Source organism: Notamacropus eugenii, chromosome 1, assembly GCF_028372415.1.
Source record: "Notamacropus eugenii isolate mMacEug1 chromosome 1, mMacEug1.pri_v2, whole genome shotgun sequence".
NCBI lineage: Eukaryota > Metazoa > Chordata > Mammalia > Diprotodontia > Macropodidae > Notamacropus > Notamacropus eugenii.
In genome coordinates this window covers 621,699,973-621,727,377 of record NC_092872.1, presented here as the reverse complement: position 1 = coordinate 621,727,377, position 27,405 = coordinate 621,699,973, and the positions used below count along the sequence as shown (strand labels likewise).

The window sequence follows — 27,405 nt, the reverse complement described above, 5'->3', positions numbered from 1 at the left end:
TGATGTATTCTGTGATGCAACTACACTGGCCTTCTGGCTATATCTTAACATCTGTACAGTTTTTCACTGGCTGTCTCCCATACTGGGAGTGCTCTTCTTCCTCATCTCTCTCGGCTTGCCTGGCTTCCTTCTAGACTAAATTTAAATGTTACCTTCTCTAGAAAACTTTTCCTGCACCATTCCCTCCTCACCACTAGTATCTTCTGTCTGAGATTATTTTCCAGTATTATATAACTTATATTATCAGTATATAACTTTGTTATTGTTCAGTCGTTTCTGTCATGCCTGACTCTTTGTGACCCCATTTGGGATTTTCTTGCAGAGATAATTTTGCCATTTCTTTCTTCAGCTTATTTTACAGATGAGGAAACTGAGGCAAATAGTTAAGTGACTTGCCTAGGGTACACAGCTAGTAAATGTCTGAGGCCCAATTTGAACCAGGAAGATGAGTCTTGCTGACTTTCAGGTTCACTGTCTACTCTATCCACCTTAACACCTAGCTGTCCTGCCACCTGCATGTACATAATTGTTTGCATTTTGTCTTCTCCATTAGAATGAGTTCCTCAAGGTGAGGGACTGGTGTGTTGTTATTTTCCCTTTCTTTGCATCTTCCATGCTTAGGATAGAGCCTGGCATATAGCAATTAATGAATGTTAGTTGATCAACGAACTTTGAACAAATCACTTTATCTCTCTCATCTGATGTTCAGAGCCAGGCATTTAAGGCCTTCCCCAAAACAGATTCAACCTACTTTGCCAAACTTATTTCACATTACTTTACTTCACATGCTCTATGTTCCATCTTTACTTTCATTGTATTCCCATGGTTCCTGATTATCTACAAAAATGAAAGTTCTCCCATGAAAGCTTTTAAGATTCTTTTCAGCTCTAGATCATTTAAATTTTATGGATTTTCTGACTAGATTTTTAGGTCTGCTGAGAGCTCTATCCTCTCCCTTGGGTCGGGGTAAGAGGAAAAGAGGGAGTGACCACAGGGAGCAAATGTGTGTTGGGGGGAGCAGGAGGGAGGGAAGGGTCAGCTAGAAGGGTTCAACCAGGTCCCGCCCTCCTGGGACTCAAGTGCTTAAAAGCTACAGACTGGCACAGTTGGGCAGAGGCAGCACTATGGCCTGGCAGGGATGTTGTTTGCCCTAATCTACTGGATTGGGTGCCAGGGCAAACTGAAATAGTAGAGAAAATTAAGTAGAAAGTAAGAAGAGAGGGAGATGGCTGTGGCGCTGCGTACTGGGGAGGCCAGTCTACCTCCGTCACTGCTGTTGTTGCTGTCCACGGTAGCGATGCCCTGGATCCAGGCTGGACCTCTCTGGGCACCGATGCCCTGCCCATCCACCTGCGAGCCGACCCGCTGTCCCCCATTGCCAGTCTGCCCCATGGGGTCGTCGCCACAGCCTGACCGTTGTAACTGCTGCCTGGTATGCGCTGCTGGGGAAGGAGAAACGTGCGGGGGCCCTTGGAGCCGGCCCTGCGCCCTAGGGCTGTGGTGCCGCATGACCCGGACTTCCAAGAGACGGACCTTCAAGAGCAGGGGCCAGCTCGGTATCTGCGTCTGCCAGGCTTCGGAGGTCCCAGTGTGTGGCAACGACGGCCGGTCCTACCAGAGTCTCTGCGCGCTCCGGGCAGAGAACCGAGCCGCCCGCCTCCGAGGCGGTTTTCCAGCGGTGCCGGTGGAGAAGGGAAACTGTGGCAACTCAGGTGAGCTCGACTAGAGAGGTGTGAGCTTGCTGTCAGGTCCTCTTCCTGACCCCTGTTCCAGCAACTGTAGGTCTGTCTGTGAGTCCTCATCTGCCATGCTCCACTCCTCCTAAGGAATCAGTCGGAATCTCAAATAAGCATTTGTACAGCACCTTTTAGCCTTGCAGAGATTTTTCACATCCCCTTTCTCATTTGAATCACCAATTAGGTCTAACGACTAGCATTTAGATAGAGCTTTTCACATGTCATCTCATTTGATCCTCACAACAGCCTGTCAGGTAGGTGTTATTATTATGCCCATTTTTATAGATGAGGAAACTGAGGCTGAGAGAGGTTAAGTGACATGCTGATGGTCACCCAAGTCCAACCCTCTACCCACTGCTCTATCTAGCTGTCTAGATCTATCTGACCTTATTCTTCTTATTGTATCGCAGCTCTTTTTCCCTCCTTTCCTTTGCTCCTAGCTAATTTTCCTAGTGGCATGCTTTTTTATTCTCGCACCTCTTTCTCTCATGTTCTTTTTCTCTGAAATAACTTCTCTCCTAGGTCTCCTCTTTCTTTTCCTTTCTTTTTTCTTTCTTCCTTTCCTTTCTCCTTTTCTTTTTCTTCTCCTCTTCTTCTTTCCTACTTTTCCTCCTCATTCTTTTCCTCTTCTTTCATTCTCTTTAATCCTACTGTAATAATGCTTAGCTATAAAAAGTTGGAGGCAAGGAGAACAAGGTTTCATCCCGGCTCTGGTACTTTCTGAACTTGAGATTTCAGCAAATGACTACCCTGCAGCCCCAGTTTCCATGTTTATTAATAAATGAATACTTGCCCTGTCTACTTCATAAGATTGTTTCCAATGGGAGCTGGGGGAAGAGAATCAAATGAGATAATAAGATTCAGAGCTGGGGTGGAGGTGGGGTGGGAGGTGGGGCTTAGATTTTGCTTAACCACCAAGGAAAGCACCTAGCGAAGGCAAGACTAGTGTTTGTTACTTCTTGTTACTCCAGAGTTTATATATTCAGCTTTCATCTTTCTCTTGAGCTCTAATACTGTATTATTAACTACCTGTTGGGCATCTCTACCTGGATGTCTTAAAAGCATCTCAAATTCAACATGTTCAAAACAGAACTCATTCCCCCCTTTTCCTAACATTTTTTTCTATTGGGAGTACTCAACCATATTTCTAGTCATCTAGGTTTGGGACCTCAGAGTCGTTCTTTACTCTTTATTCTCCCTCAACCCTCATAATCAATCAACAAGCATTTACAAAGTACCTACTATGTGCCACACACTGTGCTGGATGCTAGAGATAGGAAGATCAAAATAAAATAGTCACTGCCCTCAAGAAACATATTCTACCAGGGGAAACAACAGGAAACTAAATAAGTATAATCAGTCATCAAAGCTTATTGATTTCTACCTTAACATCTTTTCCACCTCTTCCCTTTTCTTCTCTTATGTAGTGGCCACCCTAGTTCAGGCACTAACCATTTCTTGCTTGGACTATTTCAATGGTCCCCTAATTTACCTCCCTGCTTCCAGTTTCTCCCATCTCTAATCCATTTTATGCCACATAGCCACCAAACTGATATTCCTAAAGTTCAGGTCTAACCATATCCTTCTCTTGCTCAAGACGCTCCAATGGCACTCTATTGCTTCTAGAAGAACATACAGTCCTTTGTTTGGAATTTAAAACCTTTTGCAATCTGGCTCCAGATTTTCCAGATTGATGATATTTTATCCCCACCCCCACCTTCCACACCACATTTATCTGTGTGATAAACAAATTAGTCTACTTGTTCATTCTCAGATATGCTTTTCAGTCTATGCCTTTGCACGGGCTGTCTTCCCTCCACACATCCGCATGCCTGGAATGCTATCTTTCTTCACTTCTGCTTTGTCGCATCCCTAGCATCCTTCCAGTAATATTTGTAAGACACCTCCTATAGAGGCCTTTCCTAATTTCCCTAGCTGTTATCGATCTCCATCCCTCACACCCCCAGCCCACCCCCTCCCCCACTGCAATTACTTATTATTTATACAATTATTCTGCACATATTTTATATATTTATCTATATGCATATTATTTCTCCCTTGAGAGTGGGAATTGTTTTGGTTTTGTCTTTATATTTCCTGTGTCTAATAGCATATAACAGATACTTAATAAATACTTACAGAATGTAGTCATATATTTAGAGTTCACTTTATAAGGGATGAAAATGAGACTTAGGTGAATGTATTTGTTCAGGGTGACAGAAGCAATTAAATAGCAGAGCTAGGATTTGAACCCAGGTCTAGTATCTTTGCTAAGAAACCCGGTCATGAAGAATCAGACATGACTGAAAATGACCGAACAATAACAACAATTACTAGTGCCAAATCCAGTGTTTTTGTTTTTTTTCTATTGTGTCACACTTTCCCCCAAAATGTAGGTAAATGAGTTCTTGTTATTCATTAATTCAAAGCATGTAAGACCTCACTGGAAAGGACAGTAGACACATTTTATATTGTGAGAGTCATCTGTCGGGGGGTAGTTTGGATGTTGCTGTGATGTGATGGGCACCAGCACAGGCACCATCAAGAAGATCACATTCATTTCCAGGTACCAGAGACCCAGGCAGTCTCAGGGACAAATATAACTTCATCGTTGAGGTGGTGGAGAAGGTGGCGCCATCTGTGGTACACTTGGAGCTGTTCCGAAGGTAATGGGGTGGGGTAAGGGGGAAGGGAGGATAGCTGTGTCCTATCTAAGTATCCCAGAGACATAAATTAAGGCAAAATCTCTAGAATGTAAATATCAAGTGCACAGAAAAGGGGTGGAGATCATTAGTTGTGCAGAGCAAATCTTTTCTAGAATAAAGCTCTAATGTGGAGGAGTAGAATTGAATTCAGCAGTCATTAGGAACTACTAATATTTGAAGCTGGCCAGGAGGCAAATCCTTTGCTGTGGGAAGTCATGGATGGTTAATTTGATGAGCTGCTCGATCAACAGGATGAAAAAACTCTCTGAGGAAGTTTTTTTTTTTTTTACATAGAAGAGAACCTGCATTGCGTGCATAGAAACACCTGTAAAAGTCTCAGTTAAAATCCTACCATCTGCAGGAAGCCTTTCCCAATCTCTCTTAATCATAGTGCCTTCTCTCTTAATTATTTCCAAATTATCCCATACATAGCTTGTTTGTACATTGTTGTTCCATGTTGTCTTCTCATTAGACTGTGAGAGAAGGGGCTATATTTTACCTTTTCTTTGTATCCCTAAGTACTTACCACAGTCCCTGGCACGTAGTAGGTGCTTAATAAATGCTTATTGTAAAACCGTAAAATGTTTATTTTAAATGTAAAAGATAATGTAAATATATATGTACATATGTGTATATATGTATATGTGCATATATGGATATGTGTATGTGTGTACATATATATGTGTGTATATATATATGTACACGTACGTAAAAATGTAAAAGATGGCACAATGTGGTGGTGAGAGAGCCAGTGTTAAAGCCAGGAAGACCTTAGTCTAAGTTCTGAACCTGATACGTACTGGCTATGTGACTCTGGTCAAGTCACTTAATTTTAGTGCCCTTGATGACTCTCTAAGCTTATCTGTGGCAGAGAAGGTACTGACCTGCTCTGGTAGAAGAATTTTCTTCACTTAGGACTTTTCTTTACCAGGTCCTGTCCTTATTCCCTCACAGCAGTATTTAAAATCATAAAATGAAATACAGAGTTGGGGAGAGGTATAATCCTGGTAGGGGTGTAATCCAGGTGTAATCCTGCCCAACCCCTCCACACACCATGATCCTCTCAGTAACATTCCTGACCGTGGTCATTGAACCCCCCAGGGAACTCACTACCCACCCCACCACCAAGGCAGTCCATTGAATTTGAGGGTAGATCTAATTGCTAGGGAGTTTTTCCTCATATTGAACCCAAATATTCCTCTGCTAACTGCTCCAGGTTCTGTTCTCTGTATCCAACCAAAATATATCTAATTAAAGTCCTTCAGGTGTAAGGTTCATGTTCTTTGCTAAAACAGTTCACAATGGTGTTTATATTCACAAAGCTACCAGGGTATAGTAATGGGAGTATAATTTTAGATGCCCTATGGGCTGTATCTGGGAAGAGGTAAAAGACAGGTATGGGAGCCTTTTCCTGAGTCCATCTGTGATGCTAAGAATAGTTCGTGAAGGATTCATGTAATGTTTTCCTCACAAAAATTCTGTGAGGGAAGTAGTACAGATGTGAAGCTCAGAGACATGACATAATTTCTTTGCTGTCACTTCTTTATGTGGTAGACTTGGGGAATAGTCCTTCTGACTCATTCTTTCCAATGGAGCACATTATTGCCCATGTGATCAGAATTCAAGGTGACGATGAGGACTAGGGAGGCGGGTGAAGAAGTGAAAAATCATCAGCATTGTTGTAAGCTGAAGTTGCTTATAGAGCCTATATGGTCCATCTTGGTTTTCTATCTGGGGCAATATATTCTAGCAAAATAACAAGAAGGTGTATTCATATCTTGTATGTGATTGCTGAGCCAGGGGTGTGCTGGAGTCAGCTTGAATTGGCTTTTGAGAGCTGGTTGTAAAATTTTCAGTGTAAGCATTTGTACCTTGGAAATTGGCAAATGCCTACAAAACAGGGCTTTGTTTATTGTCTAGACTCAAGAAAGAAGTGGAGAAGATATTAATAATGCAGATTAACTTTAAAAGTATGAAAGGAGTGAATTCCCCCCTTCCCCCTTCCCCCCCCCCCCCCCAGCTAGTTGTTAAAACATTTACCAGCACATCCCTGGTATGCCTTTGTATTCAAAGTACAGATTCCTATAGCACATAAATAGTTGCAAGATATCATTTTATCATCTTTGTTTTACAGACAGAAAATTAAGCACTGGATTTAGGTAAATTGTAAGAATTAAAACACACAATTCCTGAATTTCCAGTCTGGTATTTAACTGCCTAGTGATACTGTTCTCTGCTTCCCATTACCACAACTAATAATGTTTTCACCCTGGCAAGACTCATGAATGAGGGGTGGTGGCAGTAGGGGCATCAATGAAGAAAAAAGCCTGAATGTGAATGCAGAACCTCATCTCAGCAATGGGATGACCTAGAGGAAGGGTAGTTGCATCACATGAAAGGCAGAAGAGGTCTTCATGGGTTGATACATGAAGAAAGATCACATCATGGAGGAAGCACATGCTACCTTCCTCACCCCTCAACCTATATATATATACATATATATACATATATATGTATACATACATACATACATACATACATACATACATATATATATATATGTTGAGATACTAGGGGCAAAGTCAAGTTTGCTTGCTCTACTTCTGATGCTACTATCTTGCTGATTCAGGTCACCTTTAAGCAATGAGTATACTCATGCATCCAGTGGCTCAGGGTTCATAGTGTCTGAGGAAGGGCTCATTGTTACCAGTGCTCATGTCCTCACTAACCGGCAGCGGATCAATGTAGAACTCCACAGTGGGGCCAAATATGAAGCAACGGTGAAAGATGTTGACCAAAAAACTGACCTTGCACTCATCAAGATTGAGCCAGAGGTAAGGCTGCACAGGTACAAAGGTAAATCTCTCACTTTCTGGGATTAAAACAATTTTTTTTTCTACTATCTTATCAAAGTTTGTACCTTTGTCACATGCTTTCTGTTTAACTTCCTCCTTTCCTCTCCATTCTCCTCTCTCTTCTTTCCCATCTAATGATCCCATCCTTCCTTGATCTTGCTGTTTCTGGAAAGTTTTAAAATTTTGTTTATATTTTTACTTTTATCTCCTGTTTATATTGTGTATATCTTGTTTGTATATAATTGTTGAATGTTGTATCCCCATTAGAGTTTGAAATGTTTGAGAGCAAGGATTGTCTTTGCACAGTGCTGGGCACATAGTAGGTACTTAATAAATGTTTATTGACTTGATTTTTTGGGTTATTAAGTAAGTTGTAAAATATGGGTGATTCAGACATCACTGATACTGAAACTAGAAGAGCATGTGCCAAGGGAACCTGTAGCTATCTTCTTCCAAAAACGATACAGGGGGTGGTCCATTCTTCTCCCCTAAGCTATTTCTTGAGGCTTTCTTGGCAAATAGAAATACATGCCTAACTCGAATCAATAGTTTTGTGGTAAAAGCCCATGCCATCAGTAATCCATAGTTTCTCTGCTAACTCATCAGAAGTCAGACTCAAGGATCCATCTTCTCTCCAGAGATGCATGCTTGAGGTCCTCTGAATGGCTTAGAGTCTCCCTAGTCTAACAGTTTGCCTAATTCACACTGGGGAATACAAGGGTACCTCACTATCCTAAGGAAGTCTTGAGGTTACTCCAGAATACTCTGGGTGATCTCCCTTTCTGTTTATGGCCTAACATTGCTTTTGGGGCAGGAACAGTGCTTTGTTGCTAACTTTAGGCTCTATACCTCACCTACTTAAGGCTTACTAATTACTGTAATTACTGCAACATAACAACCACAGTTGGTAATATTTCATAAAGAGTGAATGTTGGAAATTAGGGGAGAACTATTTGATAGCCTTTGCAGGCGTGGGTAAGAGATTTTTTAGACTATAAGTTGCTGTGATGTTAGGACTGCACACAAATATGAACATGTATATAACCAGTAGCTAATAACTATTTTATCTCTTGCTTGTACTATTTCCATTTCCCCCTCACCTCCCTTCTGCCCTCCATGAAGACTGACCTTCCTGTTTTGTTCCTGGGACGATCATCTGACTTGCATGCAGGGGAGTTTGTGCTGGCTCTAGGCAGCCCCTTCTCCCTTCAGAATACAGTGACTGCAGGAATTGTCAGTACCACTCAACGAGGAGGCCGGGAATTGGGTCTAAAGGATTCCGACATGGACTATATCCAGACTGATGCCATCATCAATGTAAGCCAACTCAGGAGGCCTACTCTCTGATCACATCAAATGAGAGAAATCTTTAGATCTTTTTTTCCTCCCTCTTTCAGTGAGTTCTTGATGTCCAGAATTCACCTAGCCCTTAGCATCAGTCATGAAATACATCCTGAGGGCTCAGTTTCTAAATAATTTTTTTCCTTTGTATGACGAATCTGTCTTGCTTCATCATGGCATGTAAGTGACTTTGGGTTCTCAAAACCCTTGAAACCTTGAAAAGGTTTTGCCAGGGGAATCACAGTTTCTAGCAGGTCCTATTAAGCTGGAGTGGCTTCAAGTATTTACCTGAAGTTTGTTATAGTGAGAGCTGGCCTCAGACTTGGGGATAGCCAAATCTAAGCCCCACTTCTAGCACATACTGGTTAGGTGACTCTGGGTAAGTCACTTGATCTTTCAGTGCCCCAACCATCTCTTTCTCTCTCTCTAAAACTCTTCATTAAAGCGAATATGCTTTATTTTTTGGCTAGAGGAAATTCCTCACTGGGGGCTTCCAATGCTAAGGAAATCAAACAGCTATCTAATTAATATATATACATATGTATATTGCTATATCTTCACATATCTGTATAAAATTTATATATATAATATAAATATATGTATATAAATTTACATATTTATTTAGTTTGTTTTATACAATTACATGCATTGTTTACATGCACACACACATTGTTTCGTGCATTTAAATTTAGCATGCATAGCGTTCTGTCTGTTTTCATCTTTGTATCCTCAGCACAGAATACAGCGCCTGACACAAAACAGGCTTTTAATAGATGTTTGTTGGTAGGTACAGACCCAGCCATGGGTTGTACGTTGGTACTTTAGGGAACATTCTACCTAAGTTTGAAGAGGTTCTTCACTGCAGGGTGATGAGTTTTTCAGCCACAGCAATTCTTGAAGACTCTCCTGTGTTTTAGAGTAATTGTGACTGGTGTTGTGAAGAGTGTACCACACTGATTCAATCACAAATCTTTGAAGTATAACAATGATAACTGGTGTACGGCATGTTAGATTCCGTGAGCTCCTCTAATTGGGCTGGTATTTGTTGTAAGGAATTCCTCTGGCAATATAACATTATCTCCAATGCCAGAAGCAACTAAAGGCTTTAAAACCCTGCTTTTTGAGGATAGTATATGTAGTAATGGGCTAGATGGGATACTTTGTGTGGCACTTATGACTGCTTTTCTCTAATTCTGTCTTGCAGCATGGGAATTCTGGGGGCCCTCTGCTGAACTTGGTAAGTAGCTGATTTTTCTTTGTTGCCCTAAATCTCTTCCTAACATTTGAGGTCCTTCCAAATTCCATGATACCAAGGTTGGGCATCAGTGTTTGAGGAGCTCAGTGAAGAGATGTTTGTTGTTGTTTTTTGAGCAAGAGGAAACTGTTAAAGAAAATCCCAAACCTGTGACTTCATTGGAAAGAAAGCCTCCAGCCTTCAGTTTCCCTTCAATTTTTTTCTTTCTCTTTCACTTCCCTTCCTTCCTTTTCTCCCTTTCATTCTCTTCTTCCTTTCACTCAAAATGGTGATAAGAAAAGAGAAATGGTCAGTATGTGCTTTTTTTTTACTGAACAAAAATAAAAACTATGTATTATATGCAACTTTAGTCAGTCAACAAGCATTTATTAAGCACTTACTATGTACTAGTCAGTGGGCTAAAGTACTAGAGATACGAAGAAAGACAAAAACCATCTTTACCCTCAAGGAGCTGAAAGATTTTGAATCATAGATAACCTTAACACCCTCTGGTTCAACATGTTGGGTTAAACTTGCCTCCACCTCAAACTCTTTATTTTATATAGCATATTATATATTAGAGAAAGTTTTAGTCTTAACCAGAGGAACACTTCATTGCTGTGCCTCATTCATGTCTTCTAAACTTTTTATTAGATCTCTAGGGGAAATGTTTGAGCATCTGGTTTCTAATAAAAATGAAGCAATGAAATAAATAATTCATCTGATCCATTGTACATGGTGATGTATTCTGGACTTCAGTTCTTATTTTTTTACAGACTTTTTTTTAGAGGAAGTCCCTCCTTAAATTCTAAAGCAAGTTGGGGGTCTGTGAGCTATTTTTACAATGCAATATGCAAGATACACCAATTAACTGACAAGGCAAATACACAGGGCATTTTTTCCTGGTTTGTTTGCATCATCCAACCATCCATGATGGTTTCTCTAAACAAGGGATTCTTAATCTGGGGTCTGTGGATACATTTTGGGGAGGAGGTAGGCAATAAACTTTCACAGGAAAAGTTACTTCATTTTCTTTAACCTCTAACTGAAATTAGGTATTTTCTTTAATTACCTAAAAACATTATTCTGAAAAGGAGTCCATGGGCTTCACCAGACTGCCAGAGAGGAACATATATACAAAAGGTCTTCAAAGAATTCTCATTCTAAACAGTTATAAGCAGTTCACCAGATACTGAAAGGCAGGATAACATAACGGAAAGAGCATTGGATTTAGAGCAAAAAAAAAAAATTGTATTTCTTTTAAATCTTAGTTGTTTTCTTAGATGTAAACTGGGGATAATGATATTTGCCCTTTCTCCCTTGGAGAGGTTTTGTGAGGGAAGTGCTTGGTAAATCTCTAAGCACCATAGAACTGGGAGGAATTATGAGATTTTTCCCCTTCCACTTTTATTTCCAGTTGAGGTTAAAGATCTCCTAGGCATTGGCCCATCATTTACCTCCTGAAACTGAAGCTTCTAATTCACTTCTGAAACTAATTGAATTTCTAGAGGGAAAGAATTAGCTCACTACACAAAATACAAAATCCAGAATTTCTCAATTTTCTTGGCACCTGTGGCTCACCACTCCCATATGTATGGTAGTTTTTACGACTGTAGGTAGCCTTAGCTATCCTAGCATACCTGGAACCTTACTGAATCTTTCCCTTACTGTATCTATTTAAGGAGTATAAAATTCTACCAGCCACAGTCACTTCTGTCCATAGGATAATTGGCTCCTTGCTCCATTGGCTCAATATTGCTCATTTGCACAAAATTCATTGGCTGAAGTCTATCTCCTCCCTTCCTAGGATGGTGAAGTCATTGGCATAAACACCCTGAAGGTGACAGCAGGAATTTCCTTTGCTATTCCCTCAGATCGAATCCGACAATTCTTGGCAGAATTTCATCAGCGCCAGTTAAAAGGTGAGGAAGATTAGGATTCTTCCCACTTCCATACTCAATTCTTAGCCTTCTCCACAAGAGTTTATGTGTACTCAAACAATAACTGGGGTATTGCTGATCCACTCCTGTAATGGTGACCCGAATGTCTATAACCTAAGCATAAACTTTGTGCACAGGAGCTCTTGATTCCTTTCCTACAGAAATACGACTCCTTGGGGAGTAATGACAAGTTTGTCAGCTGACGATTAGGAAAGGCAGATTGTCATATGGAAGCATCTATATTTTAAGATCTCTTCGATAGGAGGGTGTTGGGTGTCATCAACTCATTAGATTCTTTATTTCCAGGAAAAATTCTTTCCCAGAAGAAATATTTAGGCCTCCGAATGTTGCCTCTTTCTATGAGGTAAGTGTGTAACTTTGTGCATGAACTTACATGCTGTGGATGTAGGTCAACTGCATGAATATGATGGCAAGCCTGGAAGGGCAAAAGCAACTGGACTCTAGCTAATTTCCTTACACTTAGCACTCTGGCTTGCTCTGGTGAATATGACAGTAAATAGTGCCCATCCTGCTTTACAGTGGTATTGTTTGTAATTTCTGTCTCATTTTTATGGATGTTTGGAAGGGCATGAAAATTATGTTGAATTTTTTTTCAAGTAACAAGCATTTTTTAATGAACCCATCCCTCCCAATATTCTTCCCTCCCCATCCCCATCTACCACCCTCGGCCAACCATTTGTAAATTAAAAAGCAAAAACCCACCCAAACCCCCAATTCCTCAGTGTATCAGTCATCTAACAAAAATTCCCAGATGAACCACAGCTGAAAATATATGCCTTCCTCTGCATTTCGGAAGAGTAGCATGCTTCATCCTCATTCTTTTGGACTCAGGGTTTATCATTGCTCTGATCAGAGCTCTTCTGTGCATCCTGAAGTAGCCGTCCCATGAGTTCTGCTGCTGCTTCTAGGGCTCTCTATAGAGCCAGGTTAAGGTCGTACCTAGTGCTATCTTGATGGATCTGTGATCTCAGGGATGTGATCCTCCACTCATGCAACTCATCTCTGCCTTCTTTTGTCCTTTCATAACTTCCTCCTCTCTCTCTACCCTCCTCTCCCTCCCCTGTGGAGCATCTCCCCCTCTAGCTTTTTAAAAATTTCATGAATACTCACACTTATTTCAGCCATTATCCCTTATTCTATGACTATTCATTTCTTTCTTCAGTCATACACGTTTATGTGTACATAAATACATATATAGACATACATACATATATAATGAAATTATTAACCCTGGGGAGAGTTCAAACATGATGGAATTATGTGACTATTAAAGTCAAGTATTTCCCTACATCCCAGAGACCAAATGAGTTGTAATGAAACACACACAGGTTCCAGAACATTTCATTCATCACTTTTAATTTTAACATCATGGAAATTTGCCCTTGTTTCTTAGCCTTCTCCAAGAAATGAAGAATCAGGATCCAGATTTCCCTGATGTGAGTTCTGGGGTCTTCATATATGAAGTGATTCAAGGAACTCCTGCTGCAAGGTAAAAGACAAAATGAGATCTTCTACCTTTTTGAAAGTCATATGGAATTAAGTGCTGGTACTCAGGCAGGGTCTCAACTTGAGTACTAGTATTTTTGTGTTGTAAGTATTGTCTTGTATTCTCTAACACCGGTTTTTGTGAAATAAGTTAGGAGAATTACAATTATAAAAATGTTTTGATAAACTACCAGACCTCCTTTTTTCTTAGCATCTGGAGGAGGGAGGCAGCAACCCCATTTTTAGGACTTCACATTTTCCAGGCTCAATTTTGCGTAGGCTCTTACTAAAGGTCTTTAATGTGAAGGTAGCAAAGTATAGTGGAGAGAGTATTGGTCTTGGGAGTCAGGAAGACCTGGGGTTCCAATCCTGTCCTAGACATTTACCAGCTATGTGACTCTGGACAAGCCACTTAATCTTTTCTTTAGTTTCCTCATCTATAAAATGAGGTTAGACTTAATGATCTCAGATGCCTTCCACCTCTTATAACCTGGTATTTTAATAAGCAAGATCTTTCTGTAAAATCTTGGTGACAATACTAAGAGGCTACAGTCGGAAATCTCTTTTGGCTGATACGAGGAAATATACCCATGGATGGCCTCCAAAGAGAAAGTTCCTTGGATTATTTTGCTCCTGCTTTGGAAACTGTGCTACTACCACTCATGAGTTGCTTGTTTTCTCCTGTAAATACAGTACTCATGATTGCACAGACTTTCCCTCCTGTTCCCCTCCTTCCTTGTGTCTGTTCTTCAACAGCACTTCCATCAACCGCTACAAAATACACACACTACCATTAAAAGAATTTTGAGGCACAAGCTACATATAGAATATGGAAGTCACAAGCATAATATCTTATTGTTCACTTTGGCTTGACAAAAGTAAATTGGGTTTGATAGTGGTTTTTATGGTTGTTTCCAGCTCTCCTTTACTTGTAACTTCCAATCTAAGGCCAACTGTTTCAGTTACAGGAGAACAAGATTCCTTCTCCTGGTTCCTAGGACTTTGCCTTGGTCCTAGATCAAAATTGTTCTCTGTAGGACAGCCTTCTCCCTTAGTTTCTGAACAAAGAATTATCCCTAGTCTCCTGCACTGCTGAACATGGAGCCCCATGGTCAGTATTCCTGAGCTGACCTAACTCCTAAAATTCAGATTTCAGCCTTTTTACTCTTAAACCTCTCATCTCCTCTAAAATTTCTCCATCCTTTCTAAGCTTCTTATTTAAGATTTCTCAAGTGACTTCCTACCTCCATTCTTCATAAATGTCATAACTACTGCTGGGTCTCCTAATCTCTTATCATGAATCTCTATTTCCCACCAGGAAATTGTGTACTGCTATGTATCTCCTGCAACAGTCACATCTCAGACACAAACATTAGCATAGCTACAACTCTACTTACAATTCTATTGAAGCGTTTCACATTTGAACCTCTTCCACATCAAGAACAACAGATTTTACATGCTGAGGATCTAGTCTCCCAAATGAAGTCAATGAACTAGGCTTACAATCCATAACTGCTGATCAAAGTTGCAGTTCAGAAGGAAGGCTACAGACAGAACCTAACATTTTTAGATTTTTTTGAAGCACAGACTATAGTTCAGTTTATTATGTTCCCTAGCTATAGGAATTTTTTGAAAATGGAAAAGAGCCAGGGTCAAACAGGTCAAACAGATGATATATCTGGGGAAAAAAGACATCTCTGTCCTAACACAAATTTTTACTTTTTCTTGGGGTCAATAAGATTTTTATGGGCTAATGTTAGCTTGATAGGGAAGCTCAGGGGTGAGAGGGAAAATCCAGAGGAAGTTTGCCATTTGTTTACTTACCTGTAGGAGTAGTATGTTGGAAAACTAATGGGTGCCTAGAACTGGAGATTAATTTTTTCCAATACAATCCATCCTCCAAGATGAATAAAGCAGAATTATCTCAAAGCTTTCCAGCAGAAATTCCATGTGAGAAGTAGGGTTATGTTCTAGACTTAGAGATGTGTGGTTCTGGTCTAGTAAAGACAAAAGCCTTTTCTCTAGTTCTCTACTTTCATCTTTTCCCCCAGCTCTGGGATGCGAAACCATGATGTGATTACCAGCATAAATGGACAACCTGTCACTTCCATCACAGATGTCATTGAAGCTGTGAAAGAGAGTGACTCCATTTCCTTAGTGGTTCGTCGGAGAAATGAGGATGTGGTCCTGACGATCATTCCTGAAATAATTAATTAAACAAGCTCCCATTTAGAGACAAATTTATCTCGCAAAACTGAATTTATACTATATGGTCCATATAGAAGATGGTCAAAAGATTTGGGGGTCTTCTTCCTTAGAGAAGAAATCCTTTTAACCATTCTATCTAGATCTCTAATTAGATAAACATTTATTCTTCTAATAATAATTCTCATTCATACAGTACTTTAAGGTTTACAAAATGCTTCTCTCATAATCCTCCTGGGAGGTTATAAGTAACAGGGATAAGCACTGGACCTTTGATTTCATGGGTACAGGGAACTCTCAGGTGAAGAACACACTCTACTGATGCAGGGCCATACCTTCTCTGCAACTTGGAATCAAGGTATTGTTATGTTCATTTTATAAATGAGGAAATGGGCTTAGAAAAATTAAGAAACTGCAAAATCTCTTGGTTAGAAGTGCCCTTGGGAGGCATCTACAAGTGACCTAGAATGTCCTGTACATCATCCCCAACAACTGGTCATCTGGTCTCTGCTCAAAGACCCCCAGTGATAGAGAAACTATCGTCTCCTGAGGGAACCGATTTTAGGAGATTCTCACTGTTACACAACCAGTAGTAGAGGACACCAATGACACACTCCTGTCAATGGAGCACAATTTGATCTTTGATTATTTAAAGAATTTATAAAGAAATTAAACCCAACTTGACAGGGAACAGTTTTATATTTTTCTCCTAAAGGAGATCTAAGCTAGAAGCCCCTGACCTTTTTGTGACAAATCGCTTTTAATTTTTCCAAAACCTGAAAATCCCTTAAGTGGGGTGGCTGTGTATAGATACTCAATAAAGGCCCTTTTCTCCCTGTAAAAAAAGAAGAAAAGGGGCATAGTGGTAGCAACCTAGAGATGTACCAGACAAGCACTATTTCTCTGGTGGGGGTGGGGGCCTCTCCTCTAACAATCTTTATCATTACCTCTGATGTTACCATCCTATTTTGTTGCTTACTTCATAGGATCAGAAGATTTGTGTTTGGAAAGGGCTTTGCACTAGTTCATTGTACTCATCTTGTAGATGAGGAAACTGAGATTCACAGAAGGAAATGACTCACCTGAAGTCACACTGACAGAAAGCAGCAGAGCCAGATCTAAGTCCGTGTCCTTGGTCTCCAAATCTCTTGGTGGCTGTCAAGTTAAAATGATATAATCTACAGAGTATTTTGTAAACCTTAAAATGCTATATAAATGCTAGCAACTATAATTATTTAATACAGGAAAGGTAAAAAGAACTTTTACCTTTATAATCATTTGTAATTCAAAGCACAACAGCATTATTAAGAGGAAAGGATTATCTCCAGTCTTTTTTGAATAGGAAAACTGGACCAAATATCCCAACTAGTGGCTTTAGCCTACAGGAAAACTTTTAAGTACTATTGTTTACATTGATATGATACACACCTGACAGGGAGTAGGGGGAAACCCCCTCAAACCACAACATTAAACCAGAAGAACATAGACTTGTACAATAGGAAAGGACATTTGAGACTGAGTTTAAATCTTTCACTTTTCAAATGAGGAAACTGATGCCTAGAGAAGTGATTTGCCCAGTCATATAGCCACGGTTAGAACATGGATTTCCTCCAGGAATGTGCTTGGCAAATGTTTAACAACCAGCTCTGGGGATGGGTGGGTGGTACACATCCATTTTTTTTTTTTTTTTAGTTTTGTTTACATTAACACTTTCTCCATTACTTTCTTAACTCTAGACAATCAACAAAACAGTAAATCAAGCACTGACTTGTAGCTTTCACCAATCTGAGGTATAAATGCTCACACTGAAAATTTAACAATTGGCTCTCCAGAGCAGGTTCAAGTTGGCTCCCTTTTCTTTATATCCAATTTACCACTTTTTCTACTGTTTCATACTATCTCCATGACTTCCAAAGTCCTTTCTGGCTTTAAAATTGGAAAATTCTGTATTTGGTTTCCATTTTCTCCCCAATATTCCAAATAAAATGTAAAACTCTTGAGGGTACGGACCCCTTTGTTTTTGTATTTGCTTCTGTTTTGTAGGCTGAGCACATTGCCTGGAACAGTGTAGGTGTTTAATAAATGCTTGCTGAATGAAAATTCTTAGTGCAGAAATCTGTTCTTCATTCCTAGCATATGAAAACTCTCTATCTAAAACTTTCCTAGTCCTGAATTTTCATTTCAGTTATTTATGTGAAAGACCTCATACAAGCAGCAATTGTATTTGTTACCAGATTCAGAATTTTAGAGGGGATATCTCTGCTGAGAGAAATGTCTGATCTCAGATACATCACTCAGACATCTCTTTAAAAACAAAATTTTAATGAAGTCATCTGTACACAGTAGATAACACCCATAGGGCACAGTGCTGACACCCTAAGGGTGGTGAACAGCAGTTCAGCATTTCAAAAGCTTGGTTCTTACAATACAACAGAATTAGAGGCTTCTCTTTGCTTGTTTAAATGACAATATACCTGTATAGCCTCTCCATTTGGCCAAAAGTTTTATGGAACATAAGAATTAAAAGTCAGAGTTTCAATATTCATTGTCAGTTACTTCAATTTTCACCTTTTTCTGAAGACAGATTTTCAATGGTTGGTTTCATCTCAGGTATCTTCTAGTACATATAGCACAATGGGCCAGGTACATTCTAAAAACGCTCACTTTGTTCATGATATTTCAATACATGTTCCAGAAGACCAAAGCCATAATATTGCAGAGGGAAGGCATGCAAAAAGGTATAGAAATCCTCTTGCTGCTTATGTCTGAACAAGCATATTAATACCTTCTTTTCTGTAGATAAAACGTTGATTTTTCAAAGCATTATTTATCATTTCCAAACATTAACTCAAGACCTGGCTTCCAAATCTACAGTCCAACAACACGGCCCCAGCAGATTCTCTTCTAAAAAGGGTAGAATAATAACAGTCTGAGATGGTGGAAGAAATTGCAATTTGTAGAGACAAAGTCAGGAAAGAAAGGTCATTCATTTTCCCATGCTACACCAATTCTCAATGAGTCTAGTTCTCTTCAGTAAACAGTACACCAGTTGCTGCCATCACTAGGCATTAGCCTTCCAGTAATAAGTAAAATAAGGTCAACAAACCACCAGATTCCAAGTCCTCCAAGGGTGAGCAATTTCCCTACTGCTGTACCCGTATGTCCCAGACAGAAACGATCAACTCCAAAACATCCCAGGAAGAAGGAATACAGCAAAGTGGTTATGAAGTAGTGTCCAGTGTACCTAGGAAAAAATAAAAGATTTTTCACTAGAGGAAAGTTAAAATGCTTTCAGCCTAAATGAAATGATACAAAGGTGGTGTTATGCTATAATAAAATAATTAACTCTGGTTCCCTCTGGTGGAGGCCAGAGAAATTATTAATTCTTAGATAAATTCTACCCATTACAGTATCATGAAACTATTAGCTCAAAAAAGTTACTAGCATCTATGAAATTGAAATGCATAAGTAATTACGGATGTAGGTCTTTCTGTAATTCAATGCTTCTTCTGACTGCATTTATTGTAGGAAGGCTTGTCATACCTTAGTCTAATTCCTCCAAGGTCTCTGAATTATTATAATATTTTCAGATTATTCTGTGATAATAATAACTGCTGTAACATGTTCCTTCACAGGGTCTTCTCTCCACAATACAATACAGCTGCCTAGTTTCATTAACTGCTTTAAGGTTAAGTCATAAATAAATTCATTCACTATCTTGCTGTAGCCTGAAGGGCATGTTTAAATTCTGAGACCCTTAGCACATGTTTTCTGTTTAACTATAAATAAAATGAGCTTCAGTAGAGAGAAGCCTTCCTTATTAGGTTCCTTCTGTTACTACAGGGACATCTGGGTAGGATTTATGCCTATAAATGACTACAGTTGGAAGGGGCCTTAGAAGTTACCTAGTACACATCCCTCATTTTATAGTAGAAGAAACTCAGGCTCAGAGAGGTAGAATGGCTAATCCTAGCTTCAGATTTCATAAGTTCTGAGTTGAAAGGAACTTAAGAAATCAGCCCCCTCATTTTATGAATGAAGAATGAAACTGAAGCTCAGAGAGCAAAGTGACTTGCCTAAGACCTCAGAGATAGCAAGCAGAAGTACCCAAGTCCTCTAACTTCAAATCCTGTGCTCTCTGTATTTATACAGTTAGTGACAGAGCTGGGACTAAAGCCTCTGACTCTCCAATTCCCAGAGATCTTTTCTCATTCTACCATATTGACTCAAGGTTGAGCTGTGTACCAAAATAGCTACATTAAACTTTCAAAACTCAAGTTAATGGGAAAAGTCAGGTTAAGCAATGGCAAACTAAAAACAGGAAGAAAGAAAAGAACTCCAGATTAATTAGGTAACACTCACTTTATACACGGTTTATTCTCTCGTAAGAAGCTTCTAGAGCCGGCACATTCAATTCCTTGCAAGGCCTGGCACTGTACCGAAGTGTGTTCTACATCATTGTAGGCTTGGCCACCAAACTGTGGAACCAAAAATAACTTATCAAACTTTTAAAATAGTAATTACTCTCACCATCCTGGGGTGTAAGATGCTAAATCCTTCCTTGATTTATCAGGTCTATCCTGTGTGTCCTTTTTTTTTTTTTTTTTTATTGTTTTCAATCATTTAGCTTCCCAAAATTGTTCAGAGAATTAAATGATAACTTCTTCAGTAATACACAGAAAGTATATGAAACAATATAAATAAATGCTGTTTATTTGATATAATGGTAAAGATGATTAATATTAAATATTTATAGAAAAATGAATAGACTAAGGAGTATCTGTAAATTTGTAATTTTAAAACAATTTGAGATAGCCATATTTTATATAAAAACATAGGAAATCATGGAACAGAGCTGCATGGATCTGAAGGAATCATTTGATCCAATGCTCTGTCTTTAAGCACATGAATCTGATGTCTGTGGAACTCTCAAATTTTTGTCAGTCCTAGGAATTAAATTCAAGAAATATTTATAAAAGCACCTAATGTATAGGTGATAATGTGGACACAGAGATAAAACCAAAAGAGTTCCTTCTCTCCAGAGACTTACAGTCTACTGGAAGGGTTGAACATATACACAAATTAACACAGGGTTCATTTGAAGAGAGAGCACAAAAGATTTACTAGTATTTCAAGAAAATAGTGCATTAAGATTATCAATCGTCAGATTTAATAATCTCTTCTCAGTCCTGATTCTTCCTGAATTCTCTGTAGTATTGGCCACTGTTGACCTCCCCTTTTCTCTTGGACATTCTCCCTTCTCTGGGTCTTCCTGACCTTGCTCTTCTTTTTATCTGTCTAAAGGCTCCTTTTTAATCCCCTTTGAGAATTCAACATCCAAGATGACATTAATTCAAAGTTAAATCCCTTTAATAGTTAGAACAAAAATTCACTATAATGAAGTAATTCCAAAACTAGGTAGGTTGGTCTCATTATATTCTCAGTACCTAACATGTGGTAGGTACTTGCAAAACTCTGAATGATTGGAAAGTTTCTTATATGTAATTTAGTATTAAAAATACATTAAAAATCTCTTATCCATAGGATGGTAATTTACCATGATGAAAAATAACTGTACTAAAATCTTACTTAAGTGGTTCATTACAGCGTGGAGGTAATCTTGGGTTCTGCAAGGCTATAACAGAAGGTTTCTAGTAAGGTTTAGGAACAGATCCAGTCTGTCTTACAAGGATCAACCTAGCTAACTACAGAAAGGAACATCATGAAAAAGACTTGTGAATATTCTGAGCCACAGCAATTCAGGAAACAAAGATACGATCCTCAGCCTTTTCATTCCTGCAGGTATGGTGAAAAGAGTTATGAGAAAAGGGATGGAGAGTACTAAGAATCACACATTTTTTAGACCATCAATAAATTCTGACTTCTGATAATTTAAATGTGAGCTTCTTGTCCAATGACCAACAGATACAATGTTGAAGGAGCTGAATCAGATGAGTCTTGACATGCAAAACTGGGAAAAAGTGAGGATGGGGCAAATAATAAAACTAACACTTACATAGCATTTACTATTTGCTAAGCACTGTGCTAAGTGCTTTTCAATTACTATCTGATTTGATTCTTACAACAGCTCTGGGAGGTAAATGTTATTACTATTCCCATTTTGCAGTTGAGGAAAAGGAGGAAAACACATGTAAATGACTCGCCCTAGGTCACACAGCCAATAAATGTCTGAAGTCAGATCTGAACTCATGTCTTCCTGGCTCCAGGCCCAGCATTCTAGCCACTGTATCACCTAACTACCTAATATATGGGGAAACATGGTCAAAGAATATAAAATGGTAAAAGTCAAAGATCTGTAGCTTACACAGAAATCTAATACCATTTCCTTCAAGAAAACAACTAGCAGGCACTGGATGTGGCAAGAGAGTAACTAGATGGTGAAGTGCATATACACCACTGGGCTTGGAATCAGGAAGACTCATCTTCCTGAATTCAAATCTGGCCTTATAGCTTTGAGACCCTGGACAACTATTTGCCTCAGTTTCCTCATCTGTAAAAAGATCTAGAAAAGGAAACATTGAATCACTCCAGTATCTTTGCCAAGAAAACTCCAAAATGGGGTCAGCAAGAGTCAGACACTACTGAAATGACTAAACAACAAGGATATAGCAGGCACTAAATAACATCTAGAACAAAATAGATTTTATTTTAACATGATGTTACTGATACGGTTATTGATATGTTATTGATATGATCTCTGAGTCACCTCTTTGCATGCAGTGAGAGCATTAACTTATGAAAAGTTAAGATCACAATTAGTAATAAATAAGAAGAATTAAATGATGAGAAAAAGATAAGATGCACATTGGAACAACTAAATCCTAAATTACTTAAACAAGTAATTGAAAATAAAACATGGGAAATAGACAATAGAAATGTCATTGATGCTAACTATAATAATTTTATACAGAAGTTTAAGTACTGTAAATTAACTGTCACAACAAGGAGGTCAAAAAAATTCCCCCCCAAAAGAGCCTCAGTCAGAAAACATCTGACTTATTTACCAAAGAGAGAAATGGTTACCAAAGGCAAAACATGGTTAGAATGAAAAATCATTTGTAAAATCTAATGAAGAAGGATGATAGATGTTTATGAACTGTACTGTCTCCAAATGAGGGAAGCAGTTGGAGGGCAAAATTAGTTTAAAACAAGCTTGGCAAGATCTCCTGCTAGGTCAAACTATTTCAAGGGCATTCCAAGATAAAAGTGGAAAGAGAGCTACAAATACAAGAAAAATGAAAAAAAATCTCAAAAAATAATTATAACAAACCATTTCTTCTACTGAGAGCAACAGAATCAACACACTTAGACCCTAACATTCTAGTACAGAATGCCCTTAAAGAGGAGGGAGGAATGTACTAAAGAGAACAAAGATGGGAAAAGCTGATGGATTGGACCAAACATAAAAAGAGGCAATCCATGTTGAAGACAACACAACTGTGAGAGCAGTTTGGGTCTAAATACAGTATACTAGTGTTCCAAAGGAATTAGGTACCAGAAGGTCGAAGTTATCAAAGGCATGATGAAAAACAAAACCAAAAAACAAACTCAGATCTTATTAATCTCAATAAAGGTGACAGAGAGAACATCACTAACTACTTACTTTTATTCCCACTCTCCTATGTATACATAATCTTTATGGGAATTATCGATACACAAATCAGGAACATCCTTGATGAAATAATTATTAGTAAATATCATATAGAAAATTTAAGATCCCATTGTACTAACTGTTGTTACATTTACTTTGCTAGAATAAAATTATTTTATAACAACAAGCCTCCCACTCACATATCAAAGTCATTCAAGATTTAGTAAAAGATATAACAACAGAAATAATTTTATTCAACAACCCTCTGGTAATAAAGACTTAGCAAGGCACAAAAAAGGAAATGTATCCTTTCCAAAGTGCTTGCCACTGTGATACAGAAGATCAAATAAACACCCTAGGTCAAAGAGGAATTTCCTGTGGATGGTAAGGTCCTCTTGATGCTTCTCTGTCATTTATACTGTGCTGACTACATAAAATCCAAGAACTCTGCAGAGCCACTTGGATTAGATCTGTAATTATTCAAAATAGTATGCTCTATCTATCCATACAGAAAAGATGTGTGTACGTGTGTGTGTGTGTGTGTGTGTGTGTGTGTGTGTGTGTGTGTGTGTGTGTGTGTGTGTGTGTGTGTGTGTGTGTGCAGACACAGACATATATCTATGTTCTTATATGAAAGGAATTGTAGTGTAGCAGATAGAGGACTGTGCTTGGAAGTCAGGAAGATCTTGGTTCAAATCTAATCCTGGACACTTATTAGCTGTAGGTCCTAAGAAGCTCACTTAACTTTTTTGGACCTCACTTTCTTCATCTGTAAAATAAGGGGGATGGATTTGATCAGCAGTAAGTCTGGGAACTTACATCTTTCTTGGGCAGACAGTAAAGACAGAAAATGAGTTGGGCCCAGACAAGAGGAGAAGACTCAGTGGGAATGCTTTTGGGCCACAGCAAAGTCTCCCTGAAAGCTAGGGCCCGTTTTTTAATACAAAAGTCTAATGATGATGTTATACGGCAGTGAGACATGGAATAAATACGACTGCTCCCAAAGAATTAAAAATAAGTATCACAGAGGACAGGATAAAAAGAGAGAGAAGGATAAACAGGAGATAATCAGATGGAGGGAAATACACAGTAATTGTAACTGTAAATGTGAATGGGATGAGCTCACCCACAAAATGGAAGCAGAGAGCAGAATGGATTAGAAGCTAGAATCTAACAATGTTATTTAAAAGACAAACACTCGAAAGAGAAAGATACACCTACAGTTTAAAAATAAGGGGCTGGAGTAGAATCTATTACATTTCAGCTGAAGTAAAAAATGTAGAAATAAAAAAAAAAATCAAAAACTTCTGTTCAAAAAGCCAAAGGCAGGGCCAAGTCAAAGGGATGCTGATTTTGAAATGTGGGCAGCTTTTGCCTAGAGACTGTACCTCTTTAAGGCAGGTTAAATGTTTTGCTTCATTTTACCTACAGCCCCTGGACTTGGGAATATGTTCTATACTAATATTTACTATAGTGAAATTCCATTACAACAAAATAAGTTGGATATTCCCTAGATGTCTGTTATTAGGATTTAAATTGCATTGTTTCTTTCAAAAGTAAAAATCTTAAATGGTATTTACCACAAAGTGTCAGTCATTTGTGTGAGAATATTTAGAATATTCTATAAAAACTCACCTTGACACATCCATAACCCATTTCATGGGAGGCAGTTGAGTTTCCAACATGATCCACAGGGTCCTCACATTTTATAAATTCATCAGGCCTGTAAACCCACCAGTAAAATGAACATTGTTAACAGACCTTTGTATAAAGTCATTTATCTTGTATACTCCTTCATCCCAGACAGACAATGTAAATTTCCCCACCTTCCTCCAATCATAAACTTGTGTCAATTAGGCTGATCAAAGAGGGCTCAAATATATTCCTTTTGAAATATTCTGTTATGATCTAAGAGTAGTGGACAAGATCTCAGTGTAAATTATAATGACCTTTCAGGATAGCCTTTGGGATTTTACTACTCATCATCAAAAAATTCTGTAACAAATTGACCTACAAAATTCTAAAATTCAAAGGAATCTCAGAGTATACTGCATCATAGCTCTAGAGCTGAAAGAGAGCTCTTATTTTATGAGGAAACAGAGGCCCAAGGTTTACATGGCTTGTTCAAGGTCATACAGGTAGTAATTGTCATATGCCAAACTTGGTCCCAAGTCTTCTAAATACCCTCAACAACAACCTCAAGAAGTGATTCATCAGTCTCTGCTTAAAGAAATTCAACGGCAAGGAACACAGACTTCAGAAGCCACTTTTGGACAGCTCTAATTATTATTTGCAATTAATTCTTATAAACTATTGTTAAATTAAAACTTACAACTTATAGTCCAAGTTCTCCTAGAACTGAACAAACAGTAATCTCTCTCTCTGACATGACAACCTTTCAAATGTTTAAAGACAGCAGTTATATCCCTAAGTTACTCTTTCCCATGCTACACATCCTCAGGTCCTTCAACCAATCCTCATGAATGGTTTGAGGCCTCCACCAATCCTGATTGCTTTCTTCTGGATAAGCTCCGGTTGGTCAATTTCTCTAGTACATTGTACTTGGGAATCAGGAAGACCTAAGTTCAAATTTGTCCTTAGACACTTACTAGCTCTCTCACCCTTAACTTCACTGAAGTTCTTGTTTGACTCAGTTTCCTTATCTGTAAAATGGGGATAATAATAGCACCTACTTTGCAGGGTTCTTGTAAGGATCAATGAGATGATGTTTGTAAAATGCTCAGCAAACTATATAAATGCTAGCTATTATTATATATGGTACCTAGAACTAGAGGGAGATACTTAAGATGTGGTCTGACCAGGGCCAGGGCCAGTGCTTATGACTTTCTCCATTCTGTTTCTTTTATTACAGCCTTAGATAAAATCACCTTGTGGCTCCCTTCTACAGGGAGGTACAGTACACAAAGACCTGGGGGATTCTGGGTACAAGCTGCTCTATAGCTACATATTCTCCACCCTGTATTATGTGCGCAACCGATTTGGCGAAATCTGTGTAAATCTTAGTACATTGTCTCTATTAAATTGCATCCATTAGTCTTAACAGATTCTATGCCTGAAGCCCTCAAGGTTTTAGTGTCAACATTTTCTCAATTTCCCAGGTTTATCTTACCCCACTAAGAACATATTTCACTAGCTGTGATATTTCATTGGGTGCGGGCTAGATGACCACTTCTTCTTGTTTTATTAGACATCTTCATGAATTGCTGCGGCCCCCCAAATTCCTCTCATCTGGTGGCTAATCTTCTGGTGATGGCTCTTCTGCAGTCAGCTTAGGCTGGCTGTCAGAACCATCCAGTTCCTCAAAATCTTTCAAATTTGAACCCTTCAAATCTCCTGCGCCAGGAGAATGTATACGGATCAAAGTAAGACATATCAAGGGGTTTTGGGGGTTTTCTTTGGGGGGAAGGGGCTTAAAAAGGTAGAGAATCTGGGATCCTACTTTAGGATTCCCTGAGCAAGGACTTCTTTAGTATCTTTAAACAGCTTCACAAAGTACGGGGCTGAATCAGAATAATCCTTGAGGGATTAAGTTATTCAACTTTCTGCAAAGAAAGTCAGTCTCTGTCCCTCACCCCATCCCCCATTTTTCCGTTCCCCAGCGCTTGCCCCAAAGCCGGGCCTCACCTGGCCTTGCACACCAGGACAGTGTCCCAACCCCCCCCCCCCCCCCCCCCATGCAAGAACTCCGCCAGCCCCACGCATCCATTTCCTGCCCTTCCTTGCCCAGGGCAGGAAAGCAGGTGGGGTCTGCCGAGTCACCCTCTGGCCCAGCTGCGGCCGGAGGACCCGGAGAGGATCCGGCGAGGATCCAGCGCGGATCCGGCGCATCCTTTCCAGCCGCGCTCGCTCCCCCGCCTCCCAGAGCGTGGGCCTCTTACAGAAAGGAGCACAGGATGACCGGGGAGCGGGGATCCGTGTACGCCAGCATCTGGGTCTCGGCGCCCTCCAGCCGGGCTGTGCCCGCAGATCCGGTGGCCGCGGCCTCGGGCTCGGCCGTGGTGTTGTACGACAAGCTCCGCGACACGCAGTGCAGCAGCAACAAGTTTCCCAGCAGCAACGCCGCTTGGCCGCACAGCAGCAGGTAGCTCACCGGGAACCCCCCCAACACCATCCTCCCGGGGGTGGTCGCCGTGACCCGGCCGGCGTTAGAAATCCAGGCCCCAGCTGAGCCTAGAACTCTCGGCCTAGGCCGCCGCCGCAGCTGGTCGGCGCCGCACGACCCCGCCTTTCTCCGCGAACCGGCCAATGAA

General features: G+C 39.6%; 2 protein-coding genes across 6 annotated transcripts; one reads left to right on the top strand and one right to left on the bottom strand.

Moving 5' to 3' along the window:
- The first annotated feature begins 331 nt into the window (after positions 1-331).
- On the top strand, positions 332-17,272 carry HTRA4 (HtrA serine peptidase 4). The gene is made up of 9 exons (XM_072635134.1): positions 332-1,712; positions 4,303-4,402; positions 7,071-7,275; positions 8,419-8,613; positions 9,842-9,874; positions 11,679-11,793; positions 12,118-12,175; positions 13,226-13,321; positions 15,369-17,272. Exons 1-9 carry the CDS (start codon positions 1,226-1,228, stop codon positions 15,532-15,534), a joined length of 1,455 nt encoding a protein of 484 aa, XP_072491235.1. The 5' UTR covers positions 332-1,225; the 3' UTR covers positions 15,535-17,272.
- On the bottom strand, positions 13,168-27,405 carry TM2D2 (TM2 domain containing 2). 5 transcript variants are annotated; one of them, XM_072635131.1, is made up of 7 exons: positions 27,034-27,405; positions 24,770-24,857; positions 19,885-20,000; positions 18,091-18,766; positions 16,605-16,677; positions 15,142-15,517; positions 13,168-13,314 (listed from the first exon to the last, which is right to left on the bottom strand). In XM_072635131.1, exons 1-4 carry the CDS (start codon positions 27,264-27,266, stop codon positions 18,553-18,555), a joined length of 651 nt encoding a protein of 216 aa, XP_072491232.1. In that variant the 5' UTR covers positions 27,267-27,405; the 3' UTR covers positions 13,168-13,314; positions 15,142-15,517; positions 16,605-16,677; positions 18,091-18,552. The 5 variants fall into 5 exon arrangements, with proteins under 5 accessions (XP_072491232.1, XP_072491234.1, XP_072491230.1 ...); XM_072635133.1 differs by having other exon boundaries at positions 15,416-15,517; XM_072635129.1 differs by having other exon boundaries at positions 13,168-15,517.

Coding starts and splice junctions, on each gene's coding strand:
- HTRA4 (XM_072635134.1), top strand. CDS start 1,226: ATGGCTGTGGCGCTGCGTACTGGGGAGGCCAGTCTACCTCCGTCACTG. Junction 8,614..9,841: donor AGACTGATGCCATCATCAAT/GTAAGCCAACTC, acceptor TCTGTCTTGCAG/CATGGGAATTCTGGGGGCCC. Junction 13,322..15,368: donor CAAGGAACTCCTGCTGCAAG/GTAAAAGACAAA, acceptor CTTTTCCCCCAG/CTCTGGGATGCGAAACCATG.
- TM2D2 (XM_072635129.1), bottom strand. CDS start 27,266: ATGGTGTTGGGGGGGTTCCCGGTGAGCTACCTGCTGCTGTGCGGCCAA. Junction 20,001..24,769: donor TGGGTTATGGATGTGTCAAG/GTGAGTTTTTAT, acceptor TTGGTTCCACAG/TTTGGTGGCCAAGCCTACAA. Junction 18,767..19,884: donor GAGAATAAACCGTGTATAAA/GTGAGTGTTACC, acceptor ATTTTTTCCTAG/GTACACTGGACACTACTTCA.